The sequence below is a fragment of the Felis catus genome, chromosome C2 (genome assembly GCF_018350175.1).
Source record: "Felis catus isolate Fca126 chromosome C2, F.catus_Fca126_mat1.0, whole genome shotgun sequence".
NCBI lineage: Eukaryota > Metazoa > Chordata > Mammalia > Carnivora > Felidae > Felis > Felis catus.
Window position 1 is genome coordinate 70,363,469 of NC_058376.1, and position 24,494 is coordinate 70,387,962.

General features: G+C 44.0%; 1 protein-coding gene across 2 annotated transcripts in view; it reads right to left on the minus strand.

Moving 5' to 3' along the window:
* Positions 1 to 925: 925 nt before the first annotated feature.
* Positions 926 to 24,494, minus strand: part of HEG1 (heart development protein with EGF like domains 1) — a 90,525-nt gene continuing 66,956 nt past the window's right edge. For both annotated transcript variants that reach the window (XM_045037045.1, XM_045037046.1), the window contains exons 16-18: positions 12,420 to 12,507; positions 8,911 to 9,085; positions 926 to 6,186 (exon numbers count right to left, since the gene is read on the minus strand). In XM_045037045.1, coding sequence (XP_044892980.1) covers positions 6,037 to 6,186; positions 8,911 to 9,085; positions 12,420 to 12,507 — 413 coding nt within the window. In that variant the 3' untranslated portion in view covers positions 926 to 6,036. The remainder of the gene's footprint in view (positions 6,187 to 8,910; positions 9,086 to 12,419; positions 12,508 to 24,494) is intronic.

Below are 24,494 nucleotides of genomic sequence, written 5' to 3' on the forward strand. Positions count from 1 at the left end.
GCACAACATTCCCGGGTCAGATGCACAAGAAGGGCAAGCGCTCCGGCCAGCTTGTCAGTGGACAGCGTTGGACCCGTTTTAGGTCCCAAACAGATACCAGGGGTGAGTGGGTCTGAAAACGCCATGATGTTTATCACGTCTGGCTGAGCTGGGTAGGAAAAAGAGAGGGGTCAGTCCTGGGCTCCTGTGAAGATCTCGGTTGGGGTGGCCTGGGAAAGCGGAGTTGGGGGGAGCCGGGTCAGGACAGGAGAGTGCTGCTGGTCATCTCCATTCTGAGATGTTTGAGGGACTGCAACCCTGATCTAGTCTGCCCGAAGTTCACCATCATGCACCAAGCTGCCATTATTAGCCTCTCCTAGTGCCCAACGTTTCTGTCATAAAGCATCCAAGAGGGTCATCCATCCCTGTCATGAAAGGCACTGAAGGAAGCAAATAATTAATGAACATACATCTAGCCAGGCAGCCACATTCACTGGCCAGCGTAAGGGCAAGGCTCAGGCTCATGGCCCATCTCTTCAAGTTCCACGAATTCTCCCTGCCACAGAGCACAGATATGCTTATAGCCCTTCCCCCTCCAAGATGGGAAGAGTTGGCCTGGGGTGGTGGAGGGGGCCATTCAGGAGGAAATGTTTAACATCTGAATTGGTTACCTAAACTCTCCAATCCACAGAAAGAAAAGTAAGGTAAACAAAAGCAGGTGTTATACCTGAAGTAGGCTTTTTATCATTTAGGTCAGTGTGACTGTCCATCCACCCATCATCAAAAGTGTCTTTCCTCACTGTGCTGGGCACTGAGGATACAGAAATGACTCAATCCCTAGATTTGCCATGCAAGAGTTCACTGCACAGTCCCACTGTTAACTTGTGAAGGGTAACTCGCTGTACTCTGGTCTAATTAGCTTGTTCGTATGAGAAAAACACACAAGGAAAATGATATTCATTTTATTGCATCATTTACTGACTAGAACGCCAGACTTAAAGTAGGTATAAGTATAAAAATAACCAAATTCTTACAAATAATACTTTGCTGCTACAGTACTGAATAATTAGTTGAGGTTGCAATTATAATACAACTTTAAATAACATTCTCATAATGGTTTTAACACAATCAACCAGGGGCTAAGGTTTAAAGGTTTGCAAAAAGAAACTCGGGACAATGTGAAAACTCAAGAAGTTCATATCCCAGCTACATGCTTCATTTAACCATAAATCCAGCGACACAAACAGTAACAAAACTCACAGCAACCCAGGATGAAAGACATCTTTTTTTTTTTTTTAAAGAAACAGGCCAAGGTAATACAGAAATCTGTGTTAGTTTCCCAGGCAGACCTGGTTCCATCCCACTTCTGTCCAGTCCCATCCTTCCTACACAAGACCTCTGCACCTGCAGTGCATGTCCAAAAATACATATAAAACCAGAATCTAATATGCAGATCCTTTGAAAGCCTCTCGAAAAATGCAGAGGGGACAAAGCTGGTCTAAGACCTGTCTCTTTGTAAACCTTAATTGTCCCCTTTGGTTTCACAGGCTGTTCTGTGAGCAGTTGACACCAACTAGGATGGATTATAACACTATTGAAAAGATATTTTAGCACAACAACTTCACTGACATTTAATACTTTGATGTTTCTAGTATTTTAACCAGTTTCCTTCTCTGGGGATTTAAGAAAAAAAAGAAAAAAAGAAAAACAGAACACATACTCAAAAGACAATTCTACAAAACCATATCTCTCTTCCAAAAAGGCACATGAGAGCCTCAGAATGATGCTTTGTCAAGAAGGAGGAAAGGACAGGTCCCTTTTAACTCCACACAAGTCTTCACATAGAAAAATATCTTTGATATTAAGGGCAGTTTTAAAGATAGAAAATACTGAACTTTGTATTCTTTCTGTCTCCAAAGAAGTACTCTTGCTTTGAAATCAGTGTAAGTATCTTAGAACTATGGGTCTCAACCCTACTTTGGGGTACACTGGGCTGACCTAAGCCAGGAGCAACTAGAATGCTCAGCTTTGGCTTCTTCAGGCAAAGTTCCCAGAGTTACCGTGCACCTGGGCACTTCGCCAGTGGGCAAGATGGCTTCATGGAGGCCCCACAAAGCCACGTGTGAGGGATGACCCTAATGTGCCTGCTCTGGGAACTTTGACATCCGAAAAATATCGTCCTTCAAAAACATTTTCTCTGGCAGCCATCCTGCCTTGTCTTGCAAAGATGCTGCCCTTCTGTTTGGGCCAACTTCTTAAGAATTACCTCTTGAAGAGCTTAATACTCACATCTTTGTTTATAATTTCAAATGCTATCAGCCAGCTTGATTACACTACCCATTCAACAATTTTGGCTCTAAATGACTTAGCTGCTTCTGAAAATAAAATTTCGTCAAAGAAGGAAGATTTGTCAGCATTTAAGACATTCAACTGAATATGTTCCCAATTTCTGATAACGTTCACAAAAATGTGCTTCCAGTATGTGGGAGCCATAGCCTTACCATGGGAACAAGGCCAAACAGCCCTGAGATGGACATCTAAGTCTGGCTGTGTTTGTCAGAAACCTGGGTCATTGCCTTACCCTTCCTACACTCAAAGCCACGCACCAGTATGCTTCTTGCTAAGCACAAGCCAGTCGCTATTAATGATGACCTCAAGTGTCCAAGAAATATATGCAATAACAAACCCGAAAGGACTTTTTCCAAAAGGATTCAACCTTTTTTTTTTTTTTTTTGCATTTCATCTCATTAGTTTAGTTAATGCTTAATAATATTAAGGTTATTTATTTTTTCTTAAGTATATTTTAAGCCCAGTCTCTCAAGCCCTCTTTGACATTTAAGGTACACTTAGACAGCGAGGCATTCACCATGATGGCAAGGCAGGGAGAAGGGTTTGAATCCTGGCTCTCCAAGGCAAGATATTTTTCCTCTCTGGAAGTTCACACGTACAAGAAACAGACACTCTCATGCATACTTCACAAGGGTGTGGTGAGTGAGGCCAGGGACGTTGCACAGAGCCTGGCCATAGTGGGAACCACCAGAGATTCTGGCTGTGACAGGTAGACTTCTTAAGTTGTCTCCAGTGTCCTGGGCTGACTCATGGGGCAGAGAGGAAAAGACAGGAGAAATAAGAGCCCCTGGAGTTTAAACAAAACTCCAGTTGCCAAGTGGCTGGCAGGTGAGTCCCACCCTGCTCTGAGAGTCCCAGCAAAGTGCTTCCACTTGCTACAGGATGCATGGTTTCTATTGTCAGCTCTCCCTGCAGAAGTTTAAGCCTCTCAAGAGCAGTTAAGTGTCACTTTTCCCTTCCACCTTCCCCTAGCTGTGGGGCCCCAGGGAGGCAGGACCATGGTATTTCTATGGGCACGGATCACACATCCCAGGTACAGGGGCTGATACCGAGCACCTATATGGGAGCTGAGAGCTTCTGCTTGCCAGGGGTGCCCCCAGCCCTGTCCCTTCAATCCAGCAGCTGCTGCTGTCCTATTGGTTGTTTGCCCTAGGCCCAGGCAGGGTCCTTTAGGAGGTATTAACCCCAGGCCGGGGCAAAGCCAGCCTCTCCCTTCCTCACTCAGGGTGGCAGCTGGCACCGGATAACAATCATGCTGTTTGCATACCTTCTTAGACCCTCACGCTTTTGAGATACACTTTCTCCAACCCCACAGCCTCCTAGAAATGAGATACATATGAACTTAACATTGTACGGGTCCTCCTTTTTTCACAGTAAATGAAAAACAATATTCTTAATCCATTTCATGTGCACAAAACGTACTCACAGGAAAGCATTCTTGGAACTCACAGGACACTGTTTTCTGGACTTTGGGATTCTTCCCAAGAATGCTTTTGAGACAGAACACTTCATTTTATGTAACTTCTAGCTTCTAGTCCTGACACAGGAGATGATTTGTCAGCTGTGATGTCATCCAACACCCTTAGCTGAGTAAGCCTAGGAATAGCTCCCCGCCATGGCTCTGGGTCCCTGGGAGGAGCAAGGATCAATATTGAGAGCCAGGAAGCTAGGCTACTCGCGAGACAGCCAAGCCTGTCGGCTACGGTGAGCCGGAGTGCAGGGGCTCAGAGCTCTCCAGTTAGATGCAAGGCCAGGAGGCACAAAGGGCTGTTTGCTTCCCCAGAGAGATCCAAGACCCAAGGACTCTGAAAGGTGATGCTCTGAAATTTTAAGTCGGCATCCACTGACAAAAACAGAATTGTTTGCGTTTCTCGGGAGATGAGTGCAATTTAACGACTAAGAAGCATCACACCTGATTTGTGTTCCTGGCTCGTGGAGACCCCGGGACACAGGAGTTGACACTTAAGACTGTTAGGACGAGGATTATATAAGAATAAGGATGAGATGCATTCTAAAAAGAGAACTCTGAGAAAACAACCACACCCAAGACTGAACTGTCCCCCAAGGCTACACCGCTTCCATAAATGCAGGTGCCACGGAGCTCCAAGCTTCAGGATGGGAACAATTCTTTTTTGCCACTGTGTTCTCATCCCAAAACAGGATGTTTCAAAAGCAGATGATGAGAACAACTGCAGTTCCCCAAGCAGCAGTTAAAGACGCTGAGTACGGGGTACGCCCCCTCCTCCCAGGACCCATCTCGCAGGCATAATAAATAAGACAGGTGGAATTTCCTTCCCAAAGGCAAACTCTCAACTCCTTAACTGGCCACAAGTCTTTAGCTCTCCAATGCTGACTTAAATGATGTTTCTGGAGGGAACCATGCAGTAGTATAAAGAGGTACAAATTACCGCATGAGTGAAAATAAGTTATTCAGTGAATAAACAGCTTTGAGCAGTTGGTTGAAAGTTCGCACTGAGTCAGTGGACAAGATCTGGGATACAATCAAAGAAGGCTGCACTAGTAAGGAAGCAGACTCACAGACGGGACGTGTGGCTCTATCCCAGCTCCCTAGGCTTCCTCAGGAACCCACATGGCTTCCCAAAGCACTGGGTTTCAGGAAACTGAACGTGCCCCATCAGCCTGCTCCTTTCACCACGTTCAGCTGCGGGGACTCCATCAGGCTGCTTTTCCATTAGTGGTGGAATGCCCCTCAGACCCAATCTGCATTCTGCTCTCCATTTCTACTGCATACACATAGTACTTGGGCCTCAAAGGTGGGGGGCGAGGCGCTCAGGGACGAGAAGCACCCCACCGCCTCCAGCTCTGAGAGTCCCCCACCAGGGCCCTCGCCCAGTGCCTGTGCCCACTGCTGCCTGCTGGGCCTCACCACAGGCAGGGGGCGCCTCTACTGAAACCCACGTGGAGCTTGTTTTGCCCGGATCCAGACTTATTTGAAAAAGTGGGATGTAACCGCAGAGGGAAAAAATACTCCTAAATAAACGTGTCACCTTGATTAAAAAACAAAGTGGAGTGTGTGCTGTGCCTCATAAATTTCAATTCCTCATTTTGAGGGCGGGCTTGGAAACTGCAGGAGACTTAGAAGCCCACGAAAATACTGTATGTTCCCCTACAGCATCTCCAAACCTTAGCGGTATGTTTATCATCGTCATCTGTTGTTGAGCATATAGATACTGGGCAGGAACACAACAAAAGAGCCAGTGCTCTGCCGTAAATTAACCACCACCCAACTGAGGCCTATGGAAGTGTCTGAGGAAGAGAGGCCTTCTTTCTGGAACAGTCTTGAAACAAATCCAAAAGGAGACCTCCCTATCCAATTTACTAAAGTGCAAACTGAGGAAAGGCTAGGTCCTGGTGAAGGTGCCTGACCATGTGCCTGGCTAACAGTCAGCCCTCGGCCAGTGGCGGCTGCTGAACTCAGAGACTCCTGGTACCGGCCCACGTTCACGTTCACAGTAACAGTGAAGGTGCCTAACAAGCAGCCCTCAGTTCCACGTCCCCGCATCCATCCGTCTCCTTCCACTGTGGTTACGCCCCTCACGCCTGTCCCGCTTCCTGCTTGCCATTCACATGTGGCTCCGCGAGTCCTGGGAGCAGCCAGTATTCGCGGGCCCCCCTGGTACAGTACTCTGAGCAGCCGAGATCCCGCAAGTTGCTCAGAGCAGTGGGCCCTCCCTCTCTCTTCCGCACTTAGAAATAGTCTCTTCTCCTGCTCTCATCACTGATGAAAGATGGGTTATACTGTCCAGGGAAGATGCACGAATGCCGTGACCCCGGCAGTCCAGTGTAGGCCGGGTAGAGTCCATTTCGTTCAAGTTCAGGATTCCTTACACCTGTGTGCTGGTGGTCAGAAAGAAAAGGAAAAAAGTCAATTTATTATTCATGGATCTAATTTAATGTGTGTGTGGTTTTGTTTCTTTAAGAATAATGCTATGTTCTGGGGCGCCTGGGTGGCTTGGTCGGTTGAGCGTCTGACTTCGGCTCAGGTCATGATCTCATGGTCCGTGAGTTCGAACCCCGCGTCGGGCTCTGTGCTGACAGCTCAGAGCCTGGAGCCTGTTTCGGATTCTGTGTCTCCCTCTCTCTCTGCCTCTCCCCTGTTCATACTCTGTCTCTCTCTGTCTCAAAAATAAATAAAAACGTTAAAAAAAAAAATTAAAAAAAAAAAAAAGAGTAATGCTATGTTTTAACAAACCTACGATGGAGGCAGCTAAACACAGCAGAGCAGGGCCCGACCCAGAAGTCAGGACCTTCCAGGCCCTCCTTTTGTGAACCCTGGGATACTTTTGCCTATATTTCATTTTTTCTTTCTTTTCTTTCTTGCTTTCTTTCCTTCCTTCCTTCCTCCCTCCCTCTTTCCTTCCTTCCTCTCTCTCTTTCTTTTCCTCCCTCCCTCTCTTTCTTCTTTCCCTCCCTCCCTCTCCTTTCTTTTCTTCTTTCTTTCTTTCTTTCTTTCTTTCTTTCTTTCTTTCTTTCTTTCTTTCTTTCTTTCTTCCTTCCTTCCTTCCTTCCTTCCTTCCTTCCTTCCTTCCTTCCTTCCTTCCTTCCTTCCTTCCTTCCTTCCTTCCTTCCTTCCCTTCCCTTCCCTTCCCCTCCCCTCCCCTCCCCTCCCCTCCCCTCCCCTCCCCTCCTCTCCTTTTTCTTAGTAGGCTTCATGCCCAGCATGGAACTCAGTGCAGGCTTGAACTCATGACCCTGAGATCAAGACCTGAGCTGAGATCCAGAGTTGGACACTTAGCTGACTGTGCCACCCAGGTGCCCCTGCCTATATTTTACAAGGAGATTAAAAAAACTATCAAGGGGAGCCCAGCGATTTTAGACCAACACAGGAAAAGACCTGGGCTAATTATCAAGATTATTACTTGATTATTACCAGGTGTGTCTGTCTCTGTAGACCACAATGGCTTTAAATCCTCCCTGGCATTTAGCAGAACACTACTGTCTCTGCCATGAATGGGGAGTTGACTTTTGCAAGGTCATAGGACCAGCTGTCAAAGGTGGAGTGAGTACCTCAGAGCGGGAGGCCAACAGTGATTCTCGGGTGTCTCTGACCAGATCCTAGCTGACAGCATCGTGACTACCTAGCTGATGTGCAAAAGAAGCCCCCAAGGAATGACATGGCTACTCTGAGGAGGCCCCACTGAGGACCACCAGGAGAAAATGCTTGCCTGGCAGAAAGAAAACACTGGATACGGCATATAATGAACATGAATCCTAGGGGTGCCCAAAGTACACCTGAGACCACTGTGAGGGACAGCCTTCTCAGGTGACAAGCTGCTTCACGCCATAAGCGTAGGCCCTGCTTCTACAGACTGCTCAGCCCATTTCCGATGTGCAGATGGGGCTGGTCTAAGTTCCTGATGATATCTATTTAAGGCAACTCTTTAGCTAACTCCATGGAAACGAAGAGGAGTTGGTCCTACGACACCACGGGTCTGTTTGTCCCTATGTGATCTCACCACGCTGGGGTGAAGAGTCCCTAGTAAAATGTGCAAGTGTGCGGGCACACTTGGGTAAGCCCCCTGCTTGGTTAGCAGATATCTGCAGATACATGGCTGCAGTTATTAGAGTAAAAGGAGTTCCCAGACTGAGAAGGAAGCAAAGCACTTATGCAGAAACATCAGTGGGAACATTTCAACTAGCGCTGTTTGTGTCTGTGTTTATTTTTCCCCTTATTCCCCTTGTTCTTCCTCCAGTTTCAAGTTCTTCAAAGGGTCCACTGTTAACAACAGCATCCTTAGCGTGAACCCCTCCCATCCAAAGTCTGAACCCTCACGGTTAGTCCCCATAGTAACCAGAGGCGTTGTGACTTCTGTCACAGGATTGCCTAGTGCTATTAAGTTCCAACAGGGCAAGGTTTCATGTTTATTGCTACCTCAAAAGGGTCTACATGGGATGAGAGGTCACCTATGTCTGTTTACTTTTCAGCTCAGGGTTGTGTTTGCTGGAGGGCTGAGGCAGCGCGATGGTGAAATGAACCAGGCAGCACATGGGAATAAGACAGGGGTTATTCAATGCGGGACAGAAGGAGCAAGGGTTCAAGGTAGTCTACCAGCTTTCCAAATGATGCAGTCCAGGGCTGGGTGCAGTCAATTATTGAAGACCTACTGAGTGAATACTCTTCTAAACCTCTGAGAAGTGCTTGTTGAGGATGACATTGAATTGTTCTCTTTATACCTGTTTCTAATCCCCCAGTTTTAACTACCCGTACCACAGGAGGTAAAGCATGTGCAAGGGCCACAGGCTAAATGTCACTGAATTTTCTCTCAGTTTCCAATCTTATAACTTAAAAGCAAATTCCGTAACAAGAAGGGTTACTGCTACGACCCCATGAAAGTAAGGTGTTCTGTGGAAATATCCTTTATATCTTGATGTCAAAACTAATAGACACCATGCAAATAGATCGTAAGTAAACTGAATATTAAATTATGTAAATAAGAGGCTCATGCCACCATTCTCTTTAACCCTCAACTGACTGGTAGCGTCTTTACCACCAAACACAGTCCAGAGGGAATCGTCAGAGGGAACTCAAGCCTGAGCTGCACCAGGCAAAGGGATACGCACCGAGTAATACACATCCGTCATCTGGAGGAGGTTTTTGGTACTTCCATTCTCATGCATTTCAATAGCTTCTCGGCCCCAGTCTTGTGAGCGAGGGTTCTTGGGGTACTCAGCATAGGGAGACATTTGGAAATCCCCACTTTTGAAGATGAGTTTGCTTATGTCATTTTTACTCTTTCTGTGGAATGAAAAACATTTGGAAATTTAAATGAATAAGTTCTGTAAAGAAATGATATCTGTGAAAGCACGTTCTATTATTTTAGAAGGTAAATTAGACTGAAAGCTAACATTATATTCTTCTGTAGATGTCCACTGAAAAATGGCATTATTATTATTTTTAGTATTTGCCTAAAACAAGTGAAAATGCAATTAGATGCAAAAAAAAAAATGCAAAACAAAAAAGTCTTCCAACTCGAAGGGACAGGTTACCAGGGACAGAGAGGACAAACACAGCTGCGGCGAGGCAGACAGTCTCTTCTGGGGACAGAGGTTGCTGCCTCACCGTGGAGCCAGGGAAATCAGGGTCATAAATTCCCAGAATGCTGGCACCAAAGGGCCTTTAGGATTCTTCAGTCCAGTGGTTCCAAACCTGCCTGAGCACGAGAATGTACATGGAAGCTTCTAGATCACACCAAGATTTACTAAAAAGAGGAGCTCTGGGGATGAGACAGTTCTGGCTTTGCAAAGAGATGAGACTTGTCCCCCAGGTCACATTTTGCTACTAGCAAAGTGGGACTAGAGTTCAGGCCTCCCGCTTCACCAGCCAGTGCCCTTTTACCACATGAGGCTACTTCACAGACCATAAAAACAGGATATTTCACCTGCAAAAATGCCCACCTGTTTATAGTTCCCACACATATTCTCCTTTCAGCAGGTTAGGGAAAGCCCAGGATAAGTTCTCTACCTGTGAGGGTTCACTAGCTAGAAATGGTTGAAATATGTGTGATTCGGGGTGCCTGGGTGGCTCAGTTGCTTAAGTGTCAGACTCTTGGTTTCGGCTCAAGTCATGATCTCACAGTTCATGGGATCAAGCCCCGCATCAGGCTCTGTGCTGACAGTACAGGACCTGCTTGGGATCTTCTCTCCCTCTCTCTCTGCCCCTCCCCTTCTCTCTTTCTCTCAAAATAAATAAACATTAAAAAAAAAAAAAAAAGAAATATGTGTGATTCACTTATTGAATGGGCCTAGGATCAGACATTTTTAGTTACATTTGCCCTGGGTAAGATATTCTGAAGTTTCTTCCTTTTTACCTCACTTTCCTATAAATAAACTTTCTGGGAAGGCATGAAATGACTCAGGGTCATAAAACCAAATGTCCAGCATGTGGCTTAGGCGTTGTCTTTCCTTGCACGTTAAGAACAGACCTGCCACTGTGTTGCTCCCTGGAGGGCAGGGCGTCCGGTTTCAAACAATGACTTACTAATTCACAGTCACCTTCCCTTTGTAGCCCATGGTCACAGGCTCCTTCTCCCGGCGGTTATACTACCTGGTACTGCACCCTTAGCAAATATGAGACTTACGTCTCCTTGAGGTTTAATCCCTCTAGCTTCTAGTCTCATACCCAGGATTTCATTTCCACTCATAGTTTGTCTTTGATGATTTGGTGGTAACTTTATAAATGACAGGCAAAGGACCATGTTCCCGAATGGGCAGTTAGGGTACACTGCTCTCTGCAGCCTTCCTAGAGGTAAAGGATATCTTAAAATGTCATTCATGCCAATGGCCGAAAAGATAACTTGCTATTTTGGGAAGTGCCATCCATCTGTTGCGTCAGAGAAATTCCTGCCATTTATAATCATCTAAATCAGAGGTCATAATTTTCTCTTATCTGAATAGATAATCACTGAGAATCCAACTCCTTCCTTTCTCTTCCTTTTCCAGTAGAAACTCAATCACACTGGCTTCCAGGAGGCCCAGAGCCAAGCCTCGTGCTGAGCACCTGCTCACCCCATGTGCCTGCTACAAATTGTTTACTGCTAAATTATCTCAGGTAACCCTCTTCATCTTTGCTTCTAAATGTGCCCAAAGTGTACACACCAGTGGTTGTAGTATATTCAGACTTGTGCAACCATCATCACAATCAATTTTACACTTCCATCACCCCAAAAAGAAACCCCTTACTCCTTGGCCATTACTCCCCAGTCCCCACTCCCCCTCCACCCCAGCCCTGGACAACCATTAATCTACTTTCGACCTCTATTAGATTTGCCTATTTTGAACATTTCATATAAATGGAATCATATAGTAGGTGGTCTTTTGTGACTGACTTCTTTCACTTAGTATAATATTTTCAAAGTTCATAAACTTTATAGCTTGTGTCAGTACTATGCTCCTTTTGATGGTTGAATAATATTCCATTGGGTGGATATATCCCATCTTGTCTATCTATTCATCAGTTGGTAGATATTGGGGTTATTTTCACCTTTTGGCTCCTATGAATAATGCTGCTATGAACACTCATGTACATGTTTCTGTGTAGACACGTGTAGACACACATATTCAGTTCTCTCCGTAGCTACCTCAGAGCAGAGGTGCTGGGTCAAATGGCAACACTATGTTTCACTTTCTGAGGAACTGCCAGACCTTTTCAAAGCCGCTGCACCATTTTGTGTTTCCACCAGGAGAGTGTGAGCATTCTAATCTCTCCACATCCTCACCAACATTTGCTATTTTCTTTCTTTCTTTCTTTCTTTCTTTCTTTCTTTCTTTCTTTCTTTCTTTCTTTCTTTCTTTCTTTCTTTCTTTCTTTCTTTCTTTCTTTCTTTCTTTCTTTCTTTCTTTCTTTCTCTTTCTTTCTTTCTTTCTTTCTTTCTTTCTTTCTTTCTTTCTTTCTTTCTTTCCTTCCTCCCTCCCTCCCTCCCTCCTTTCTTTCTTTCTTTCTTTCTTTCTTTCTTTCTTTCTTTCTTTCTTTCTTTCTTTCTTTCTTTCTTTTTAAATAGCCATTTTAGTGGGTGCGACGTGGTATCTAATGGCAATTTCATTTGCATTTCCCTAATGGCTAATGATACTGAGCATTCTTTCATGTGCCTCCTGGCCATATGTTTATCCCGTTTGGCGGAAATATCTATTCAAGTTCTTTGCCCATTTTTAAATTAGGTTGCATCTTTATTATTGAGTTGTAGAATTCTTAATATATTCTAGATACAGTCCCTTATTAGACATAGGACTTTCACACACTTTCTCCTGTTCAGTGGGCTGTGTTTTCATTTTCTTGATAATGTTCTTTGAAGCACAGAAGTTTTTACTTTTGATGAAGTCCAATCTATCACTTTTTTGTTGCTTGTGCTTTTGGGTATTCTCTTTTAGTAAAGGAAATAAAGTCCCATGTGGTATCCTTTTCTTTGTTCAATGGCACTACCTATCAGGAATTTCCCTTTCTCCTTTTTTTAATGGTTCAGTCATACATTATGATTTAATACTGCGAACCACCCCAACCATTCTTTAAAAGAGTAAAAACTGACCTGTGCTTAGCACAGGCAAAGAGAAATAGAATGTGAACCCCCATCACTCACCGGCAGCAGGTAACAATCAGCGCAATGCCTAGAATAAGGAGAAGCCCGCCTCCTGCTGCTGCAATCACCACCGTGATCAGCTGATAGGCTAAACAGGTTAAAAAAGGATAAAAGTGCACAGGTAAGAGGTAATAAATAAATAAATGCATACGAAGGAGTGATTCCCTCCCCAGCCCATAGCTATCATCAGGCCTTAGCTGGGGACCTCACCTTTCATTCCTGGGCCCCTAGGAAGGGCTCCTCAAGGCCAGCACTGCATTTTCTCTGTTGGAGAATAGTACAGTATACTACCCCAAATATTCCTTGTTGGCATGCTTATTTTGAGCTGATTATTTTTGAGAAACTGCAACACAGGAGAAGCTCTGAAAAGAGCAGGAGTAACCCTCGGGTCGCCTGGGTGGTTCAGTCGGTTAAGGGTCTGACAGCTCAGAGCCTGGGGCCTGCTTCAGATTTTGTTGGCTTCCCCCTCTGCCCCTCCCCCGCTCATGCTCTGTCTACCTCTGCCTCTGCCTCTGCCTCTACCTCTATCTGTCTCTCTCTCTCAAAAACAAAATAAACATGAAAGGGGCTCCTGGGTGGCTCAGTCGGTTGGGCGGCCGACTTCGGCTCAGGTCATGATCTCACGGTTGGTGAGTTTGAGCCCCACTTCGGGCTCTGTGCTGACAGCTCAGGGCCTGGAGCCTGCTTCAGATCTGTGTCTTCCCCTCTCTCTGCCCCTCCCCTGTTCATGCTCAGTTTCTCTCTCTCTGTCAATAATGAATAAACATTAAAAAAAAATTTTAAATAAACATTAAAAACAATTAAAAAAAAAAAGAGGAGTAACCCTTTTGTAAGGGAGATTTACATTAGAAAAGGGGCCTATGCCGGGAAGGCTGCTGTGACCAAAGATCATTTTTTTCAACAAAGAGAACTGGTCTTCCCCGCCAGGCAGCCTTTGTTGACCTAACATTTCCTCCTCTTACCTTCACCGGCTTGCCTTTGCAGTCCCTGACACCTAGCCCTTTCCTTAACTCAGAAGGGTATATAAGCATCAAATATCTGGCTGCCTTTGAGCCTCATATCTTTGTGGGGCTTCTGTGTGTGCTATATAATTAAAATGGTTTTATTTTTCTCCAGCTAATCTTTTACTGAGGGGAGGGAGGTACGGTTCTAGAAGGATAGAGGGGGAAATTTTTTTCTTTCCCTACCTACACTGTTTTGAGAAGACTTATCCTTTCTCAGCCACTCCTAGAATGGTGCATGGATCCCAAATTCTACCTGTAGACCAGCCCCGATGTCATTTTCACTAACAGAAAACTAAAGGAGATGCATGAAGTCTTCAAAAACTGAATCTGTTCGTTTTACAACTGTTCTAAGATTTTATCCTTCCTGCTTTTTTTTTTCTCACTTAAGATGGGTGCATTTTATTATGTGTAAATTAGGCCTCCAGTAAAGTTGTTTTTTAAAAAAAGTAATGGAGAAAATAGAGAAACATTTCTTGACTACTTCCCACACTGATATTGTTTTTAAAGTTTTTTAATTGATGATGATAAAGTAGATATAAAAATTCTTTATTTGGTTTTAGGTTCTTACTTGATAAGATAAAAAGTAGGCAACCCTATATTATAAGAAATATTGCTGGTCAACTAAGTCTAGATTTCGGGAATCACTGCATGAACCATGCTAGGCACTGAGTTGTTCACTGAATACATACAAACTGGATTTAACTACCAGATACTAGCAGTCATGTATGTAAGCACACATATCATATGTAATAAACAATATTAACATTTTAATTAATTGGTTTTATACCTGCATATTTCTAGCAAAATTACATTTTCAACAAAGTATTCAGAGGCACCTGGGTGGCTCAGTGAAGCGCCTGACGTCACCTCAGGTCAGGATTGCACGGTTCGTGAGTTTGAGCCCCATGTCAGGCTCTGTGCTGACAGCTCAGAGTCTGGAGCCTGCCTCAGATTCTGTGTCTCCCTCTCTCTACGCCCTACCCCTGCTAGCTCTCTGTCTCTCGCTCTCTCGTAAAAATAAATAAACATTTAAAAGAAAAAGTCTATTCAGTATTCGGATTGGTTTTTTGTTGTTTTGGAAATATAATTAAAATTGTGTTCCCAGGTTGTAAGGTGTAGGATGTTTAAAAAGGGCCAACAACCAGACTTTCTATAGTAAATTAAGACTGGAAACATGTTCTCTTGGTATTCAGGTAAAGTCAAAGTAATGCGCAGAGCTGACAGCAAGCAGACTGTGTGATAAAAGCAAATAGAAGCTATCCAACCACTTACCTATCATTTATTTAAATAAATAGCACAGAAACCTGATTATCTTGAAAAACCATCAGTATTAAGGCATATAGGAAGCAAAGGCAAACCACGGAATGAGCTAATCCTCTCCCACATCTCCTGACACCTGTATTCAAGTTTCACTTTCAACAAAATCTCTTGAATCTGTTGACTTTTCTTTGTCCCCACCAACACCACCCTAAAATGCCATCAACTTTTGACCAGGCAACGGCAACCACCTCCCAACTCACTTTCCGGTGACCAGTCCTGCTCACTCATTTCAAAGAGCAAGTCTGATCAAGCCGTTTCTCTGCTTTAAAACCCTACAGTGGCTTCCTTTGTTCCTAATGAAAGGCCGAAGTCTACTCCTGCTTCACCCTCCACGCCAAGTTCAAATTTTCCCACTTCCAGCAAAACGAGCAGGCCCTCATTTTAGAAGCCACCCTTGCAACTGGCTGCCAGTTGTGGCAGAGTCCTCCTTGGAACAAAAGTTTTGTCTAAAAAGAAACACAGATGGGGGTGCCGGGGTGGCTCAGTTGGTTAAGCGTCTGACTCTTGATTTAGGCTCAGGTCACGATCTCATGGTGAGATTGAGCCCTGCTTTTTGGGCTCTGCGCTGACAGTGTGGAGCTTGCTTTGGATTCTCTCTCTCCCTCTCTCTCTGGCCTTCCCCTGCTCACTCTCTCTCTCTCTCTCTCTCTCTCAAAATAAAGAAATAAATGTTAAGAAAGAAAGAAAGAAAGAAAGAAAGAAAGAAAGAAAGAAAGAAAGACAGACAGACACACAGATGGAGTAGACCAGTGCTTCTCAAACTATCTGCTGCCAAAGCCCAGTTCTTCTTTGTTGGTGATTTGGGGTATTGTTTTCAAATAAAAAAATACAGCCTCATTGACAATTCCTGCCTTTCCCTACAGGCACCAATCATGAACTTCCATTTCTCCATTTTTTAAGGAGTCCTGTGGACTGGTTGTATAAAATAAAATAAAACTTTCATGCTTGGATGTCACAGCCATATCGAATTAACATAAACGTTCCCAGGTGCTCCCTCTCCAGTTTTGTATTACTCTTGTCCTAGTCCAGGAATGGTCCACAGAGCACATTTTGAGTAGCAAAGGTACAGACCAGCATTTCTCAAGCTTTCCTGTGCATCTGAGTCACCCAGAGGGCTTGTGGGAACACAGATGCCTGGTCCCCAGCCTGAGAGATTGAATTCTGTAGGTCTGGAGTAGGGCCAAGAAGAGAGATGATCTCTGGCAAGATTCCGGGGCATGGTGGTGCTGCCAGACTGCAGACCAGACGTGGGGTGGCACTGGCTTCAACTGCACAGTAGAGAAAACAACAGTGTACTGAAAGCAGAGGACCTCACACACATGAGCATAAATGGCTGGAAGGGGATCCACCAAAACATTCATAGAAGTTGGCGCTGCCTTGCGAAATCATGGCTAAACTTCTACTTTCTTCTTTGTGCTTTTCTATACTTCCCAAATGTGATTCATACACACACACACACACACACACACACACACACACACTCACACACGCACTCACACACACATACAACCTCCCTCCTCTTTTTTAAAGCGTATGTTCAATGCTCTTTGGCAGTTAGGTCTTATTACCGGGAACTTGTAATGAGCTTATGGACAAGATAACCCATAATTTTTTCCCCTCATATGTGCTATCAAGTGAGTTCATGAACTAAAACAGATCTTTTGAACTTAAGACTGACCTTGGATTTATGATGAGGCCACATAATGATGTACAAGAGCATGGGGTTTGAATAAACACCAAATATAACGTTTACAGTTTTGTGGGTGTTCTGTTTATTTATTGCGGTGAGACAGAAGGCAGTGAGTGCCGTCTTAGGCTTGTCCATCCTATCCTTTCTATTTGAAGAGATTCTCCTGAATGATGAACTTGGAATTCTTAGTTCTACTTTCTCCTTGACATTTGTTGATATTTTACAGCCTATCTTTTCTTTTTATTCTTTTTGTAGTTTGATCATAGGTTGATGCTGCTGTCGTTGTTGGGAGCCCATTGTGGGCTTGGTCTTTCCTATAAGCTACATTTGTCCTTGTTTATATGCTCATTTGGATGAAAACTACTACAGGACTGTTTAGGCAGCCCCTCTCTGGGAACATTCACACCCCTCATGTGCAGGTTACACCGGGGGTGGTTAGAGTGGGTTACGTTTGTGTTTATAGCACCATCCCTGGCTACAGCTGACTGGTCCAGGAGTAAACACATGATCCAAGTGGATCAGTCAGTTCCTTCCCAGGATTTGCAATTTGGTGAAGAGAGAGAGAAAGGGAGAGAGACAGAGACAGAGAAAGAGCGCATACACGCCTTCTCTTTCAAAATGGCTGAACGGTGACATGTACTTGAAGCTGCCTGCTGAGTCTATTTTCAGTCATGTTGTCTGGGAAGGAGGGAAAGCCTGCACATGGACACACACAGCAAAGAGTGAAGGTGAGAGATAAAGATGGAGTCTTGTTAGTGTGTAGTCTGAAAAGCAAGCCCCTAAGCTCCAGCTGCTGTGGTTCCCCACAATTCCCTGCTTCTTACTCCTTCTGACCCTGGAATTCCATGACACACCCCAGGATCCTTCCACTAAGCTGTCTTTTGTTGCTTAAGCTAGTGAGGCTGATTTACTCCAGAAGAACCTTAGCCAACTGTGATACTGTGATTTATAACAAGAAATATATATTTGGTCTTACCCCTTCCTGACACAAAGTTTTTAAAACCCTTGGAATTTCCTAAGTGAAGAGAACAGAAAGGTGTCTTTTGTTATATTAAAGAGGTGACTTTTGGAAAGTGCCTGAGGATGGAGGGCTGCTTGCCAGGAGAATCAACCATGTGATTAGAGGGCTGGAATTTTCCGTTCCCATCCCCTGACCTCTGGGGAGGGGAGAGGGGCTGGAGGTTGAATTCATCAATGGCCAATGACTTAGTCAATCATGCTGATGTAATGAAGCCTCCATAACAATCCAAAAAGACAGAGTTCACAGAGCTTCTGGGCAGATGAACATGCAGAGAGCTGGGGAGAGTGGCTCCCTGGGAGAGAACATAGAAAAACTCCCCAACCTTCCCTTGGGCCTTGCTCTGTGTGCCTCTTCCAACTGGCTGTTCATGAGTTACATCCTTTTATAATAAACTGGTGATCTAGTGAGTACACTATTTGAGTTGTGTGAGCCACTCTAGCAAATTAATGCAACCCACGGAGGGTATTGTGGGAACACTGATCCACAGCTGGTTGGTCAGAAGTGTAGGTAACAGGCACTCAGATTTGCAGTTGGCATCTGATGAGGAAGGGGAGACGGTCTTATGGGATCGAGCCTTTAACATGTGGGATCTGATGCTGTCTCCAGGTAGATCATGTCAGAAGTGAGTTAAGTGCTTGGTGGCATGGAAAAAACACACACGTCACAAACAGTGTCAGAATTGAACCAACCGGTACACCTTCTTTTAAAACTCTTGAGCCCATTACAGACTTTTCTAGGTGGCCACATTGTTGTATTTAAAAATTCCTTCAGTTATCCCCATGTTCCCCCTCACTGAGCTCATTAGTAATGCATGGTTAAAATTTTGCCTTTTAAATCTTTCCATTCCTCTTGCCTTCAGAATCTCTGTTCACAGCATTCTTTTTCTTGTCTGTAGCTTGTGAAATGTGTCTTTCTCACATCTATAGGCTGTATGTGGCCATACCCAAGAGGAGATACAGAGCAATATTCCCCTCTCCCAAGCCCTGCTTCCTTTATGTTCTGACACTGAGTGAGGTCAGTCAAGATTGCGTGAGATGTTGGCTTCAAGGGGAATGAAATTTCCAGATGACTTCTGGACAATTAATTATCTTTTTTCGTTCCTAAGCAGTTTAGTGCTGTCATCCTGGATGTTTGTTATGAGTAACTGACTCCTGCCAACACACAGCATTTCCACTGGTGTGAATCTTTTTAAAGCCTAGTGTAATAATACAGTGAATGCACTACAAGATACTTTATACATTGGTCACCAGATGGTGGGATGGGTGGGAAGACCATGTAGATCTTTAAGTTGAATGTTCTGGTTTCACTGGAAGCAGAGAAAGAGGTTCTTATGTGGGGAAAACAGGCTCTAAATCCTTGCTGGCCATGCTAGGAGGTTGGTGGGGAAGGAGTCTCTGCTGAAGGAACACAGGACCTTTGAACAGAAAGAACGCTCTACAAAAAGGCATGTTGTGAGGGGCACTTGGTGAGCTCAGTCTGTTAAGTGTCCGACTTTGGCTCAGGTCATGATCTCATGGCTCATGGGTTCGAGCCCCGCGTTGGGCTCTGTGCTGACAGCTCAGAGCCTGGGGCCTGCTTCTGATTCTGTGTCTCCCTCTCTCTCTGCTCCTCCCCCACTCACGCCCTGTCTTTCTCTCTCTCTCTCTCTCTCTCTCAAAAATAAATAAAAATTTAAAAAAAATTTATTTATTTTTGAGACAGAAAGAGACAGAGCATGAACGGGGGAGGGTCAGAGAGAGGGAGACACAGAATCCGAAACAGGCTCCAGGCTCTGAGCCATCAGCACAGAGCCCGACGCGGGGCTTGAACTCACGAACCGCAAGATCATGACCTGAGCCGAAGTCGGACGCTCAACCGACTGAGCCACCCAGGCGCCCCTAAAAAAAATTTCTTTAAGGCACGTTGTGAACATATAAGAGGGATGGGTAAAAACGTCTGCAGCCAGACAAAGGTAATCTAGGAAAATTATGCGAGTTCTATAATCACAAAGTGACAAGAACCACAAAATAGAAAAATGGCTCAGAGGATGGGAATATAAAAAAAGACATTAAAGAGGTAGTAAGAGGGGAATGGTGTATCTGCAGAGTAGAATCATAGTTATCGAAAGTGACCTTATAAAATGATGTAAATGAAAACACTGCACAGCTTACTAGGCTTAAAAACAGGTTACAAAACAGTATATTCTGTTAGAAAGATGCACACATATGTACTTCTGGAAAGATACATAATACCAGTGCTTCTCAAACTTTAATATGTGTATAAATCTGCATATTAATCACATTGAGGGGTCTGGTTAAAATTCAGATTCTGATTCCATAGGTCTGGAGTGGAGAGGCCTGAAATTCTACATTTCCAACAAGCTCCTGGGGGAGGCTGGCACTGCAGGTCCTGTGAGCCATGCTTAGTAGCAAGGGTAGATGCCAGGGTATTGACAGTGCAGTTTAGTAGGTGATGAGAGTGTTTATTGTAGTTTCCTTCTTCCCTCAACTTCTATTTTCTAATTAACTTGAGTTAAAAAATGAAAATTAACGGGCATGTGTTATTTTATATTACGAAAAAACAAAATTAATTTATCTTAAAAAGAAAAAAGAGGTGAAGCAAACCAAGATGGCATGGGAGGAGCCCGTGTAAAATCCAAGCAAAGGAGGAAATGAGGGCACCTGAGAAAAGGTGGAGCAGAAGGGGAAGCAGGGGCATCTCTGCTGACAGTTTGTAAGATCATTCTGAGGCCAGGATAAGAGCTAGAAGGCAGAATTGTTAGGATCTGTGGTGTGAACAGGTGTCTGTTTATTGGACATGGAAGAAAATAAAAAGAAGTACAGTGACAGGTGCAGACTTGAGCTGAAGGGTGAATGCAGGGGGTGCAGGTGGCCCTACCAGGTGCTCCTGGGCCCGTGCTACCTCTGAGACGAACGGGGTTTGCAAGAAAGGCTTGTCCTGACCTCTCCAGCTTGAAGAATATTCTCTATGAGGAGCAAGAAGTGGAATCTGCACATAACTCAAAAGCTAACAGAAACTTTCAGAAAGGCAGGTCATAGGTTATGCCTAAACCCAGAATGTAGTGGCATGGGATGACTTCCAGAAATGGAGGAGTGAGGGAATCTCAAGACTTGGCTAAACAAAGCTGAGCTCTCCATCTCATTGAGCTTGGGTAGATCATGCGCCCCAAGAAGTCTGCATAGAGAAGCATTTCTTGCCTGCAAAGAATCCAGCCTAAACCATAGCCCCAAGAAGGCACTCCCTGTCATTGGTGGTGAGAGCAGAAGTGACAGCAGTGAGTGGTCAGAGTGCTGTTATTTGGCATAAAACATTGAGTGACGAGCCAGATTCCACAAGGTGCCATCACCACAAATGGGGATGAAATTCAGGTGTTCCCATTCCTTAACCAACACTGAGGGCCGACCTGAGATCTCAAACAAAGGGATAGGTGGAAGGTGCTATTTATTATCAGCCACTATTGACTGCTTTGCAACACTAAAACAGATATCAAAATCGTACAGTGATATTCATACACCATCGAGGAGTTAAGTCCCAACACAAGGTGGCTGGAAGTGGGTCATCCAGACAGAAGCCTGCCCTCTGCTGGAAATAATGATAACAACTTGGATGAAAGTGGAAGGAAAAGAAGTCTCAGGATCAGAGAGAAATATCCTGGCTACTTCCAAGACCCCACAGACATAAGGGGGAGACACAGGAACTTACAGAACAATCAATGGATATACGGGTATATCATCTCCAGACCTGTATAGTCTTTAATGATCTCTGAAGAAAAAAATCACTAAATGCCACTTAGAACAATGCCCTACAGTTCACATCCCTTTCCCCAACCCTTTATGGGGCTTTCCCCTATATCCATTTTCCCTCCTTGGATCACTCTTCCACTCACTGAGAAATCAAAGCATTTTCTGGTAAAGCCTATTTAGGGAGCTGTTTGAGCAAACGGGGTTTGAAGTACTGGCTCCTGAGAGGCCTGTCAGGACCAGGAGACGCCAGAAGGATGTGGCAGATGGCGTCTCCTACTTCCTGCTCCCTGGCTTAACCCCAGAGCCAGCCACATCTCCACACTCCTCACCTGCTTTCCTCATTCTCCCTTTGCCATCTGATGGGGTTCTATTCAAATAAGTTTCTTGCACATGTGATACAACTCTACGGTATCTTGAGCCTTCCTCCTTCCCTCAAATTATTCTAAAACCATCCTCTATGACATTATCTAAAGCTTCTCCTTTTCTAATACTTACAGTGTCTTAGAATAAGGTTTACAGGCTCGTGGTGCAATCGCCACTGTTAGCTCTAAACCATCTCTTCTAAAGAACTATATATACTCTTTAGTTCTAGTATTCTAGCATTTGGTGAACACGTCTCAAATTATCGTAAATGTTTTGTCTGACTATTTAGGCTCCTCTTTCTACGCTGAAAGTTCTAGGCTTTCTTCTATTTTCGTGCACAGGCTACTCCATTCTCTGATCAATTTAAGAGTGTTCTATGGCTTGGTTCTGGTTTTAAGTGAGGAGTGAGACTCACACTAGAAAGTGAACAAAGATAATTCTGCACCCCAGGCAGCCCCTGTAAAGCACAGATACCTTCCTGAACACAAGCATAAAGATCCTGAACCCAGTTGACAAAGCTCGTCTAAATAGCGATTTTTTTTTAATTTTTTTTTTCAACGTTTATTTATTTTTGGGACAGAGAGAGACAGAGCATGAACGGGGGAAGGGCAGAGAGAGAGGGAGACACAGAATCAGAAACAGGCTCCAGGCTCTGAGCCATCAGCCCAGAGCCCGACGCGGGGCTCGAACTCACAGACCGCGAGATCATGACCTGGCTGAAGTCGGACGCTTAACCGACTGCGCCACCCAGGCGCCCCTAAATAGCGATTTTTATAAAGGGACGTATACTGCTATCCACACTGTTTTACATAGGCCAACAAACCTCAGAAAAAACAAAAAACAAAAACAAACCCAGAAAACAAAACAAAAAACCAAAACAAACAAAACCAAAAAAAAAAACAAAACAAAACAAAAAAACAAACCAAAACACAACAAAAAACAAAAAAACCCCACAAAAAACAAAAAACAAAAAAACCCTGAAGCCCCCAGTTATGGAATGGATAGGTCACAGGAATAAAAGGTCCAGCATAGGGAATATAATCAATGGTATTGTAATAGTGATGGATGGTGACAGATGGTCGCTACACTTGTGGTGAGCACAGCATTATGTATAGACTTGTAGAATCGTTATGTTGTGCACCTGAAACATTGCGTGTTGACTGTACTTCAATTAAAAAACAAAAACAAAAAACGAAAGTCTACTTTTTTTTTCCTGAAGATCTAATTGGCTTTATTAAGTGGTTCATGAGTCAGACAGCATCCAATCCCATCTAGGAAGTAGAGAGGAGTTCAGAAGCCCACTTTTTCAAGCACTGATATTTAAAAATAATTTTTACTATTTTATAATTTTTAAAAAGCATAATGTATGATAACTCCCTCCTCTTGTTAAACTGAGTACACCTGTGATACTGCGATATACTAAGAAATTTTTATTTGGTCTACACTCCTGGTTCTTAGCCTAAGAGCTTCTAAAACCCTTGGAATTTCTGGATGAAAGGGGTGAGAGTTACACCTTTTGTTATTCATTTGGAGCCTTTCTCAACCACACCTCAGTTTATGCTAATGAAGTAACTCTCCAAGGATGGGGGCTGGTTGCTGGAGGAACTTAAATCCCACCTCCAACCTCCAACGGCCCATGACCAGTGATATCATTTATTGATACTACGTACTGGAACTCCCCCCAAAACCCTAAACAAGGAAGTTTTGAGAAATTCTGCGGTGGTGAACACTTAAAGGAGTGGGGAAGGTGGTGTGTCCAGGAGGGCATGGAAGCTTCCAGCACCTGCCCCTATACCTGCTTCTGCATCTCTTTGTTTGGCTGTTCCTGAGTTGCATCCTTTATAATAAACTGGTAACATTAAATAAGTGTCTTGCATACATGATACAACTCTACCGTATCTATAAATTCTGTAAGCTGTTCTAGCAAATTACTGAACCTAAGGAAGGGGTCGTGGGAACCTCTGATTTATAGTTGGCTGGTCAGAAGTCCCAGAGGCCTGGACTTGGGATTGGTGTCTGAAGTAGGGGCAGTCCTGGGACACGGAGACAGTGTCTGACACTAACTCTGGATAATGTCAGAATTGCTTGGTGTGAGGAAAACCCTGACACATTTAGTGTCAGAAGCTTTGTAAGTAAAAAACAGTTCATAATAACATGGAACACCATTTGGTGTGTGATGACTTGGGTCCATCATGATGAATATCTGTACTTAAGTGGTTTTACGGCATGATGGTGTCCTTAGGGATTACTAAATAAGACAGGGTTGTCTACCTCTCCATGGCCTCAGCTTACTACTTAAAACACACACACACACACACACACACAACCCCAAATCACATTAATTCTGTGAACTCCTCCCTTTGTTCTATATGACTCTATACATATTGGCTTTTAGCAATGCTTCCCCAGTCTTTCTCTTAGGCTATTTACTGTAACCTCTTGCTAGTCTGCAGTCAGGATAAAGCCAATGCCCAAATCACCAGTAATCCTAGATGGATATGTAATTCTAAGTCTCTAGACTCTGGCCTTGAAACTGGCTCCGTGCTGGGCACACCAACATAGCTTTATGTCAGTTAAGTTTTGAATTTGTTTTTACTTTATTATATTAGTTTATTTATTTATTTATGCTCAAAGAAAGTGCAATAATGAAACTTTCTAATAGAAAGCTTTATACGCAAAGAAAATACCAGTGAAGACATGAAATGTCAGGTATACTACTGGGGAACAGGAACTGGGCACTTTTACACATATTAAATAAGGTCATGTCTACTTTTGGTCTAATAAACTTCGACTGTTGGTATATTCATCTATAGAATGAAGGACAAAGCTATCCTAAAATAAAGTACTGAATGTTATTATTCCTATTGTATCATATATCCAGAATTTCCTTCAATCATTTCTCAGCTCTCCAGATCACAAAATGTCAGTGAAAGT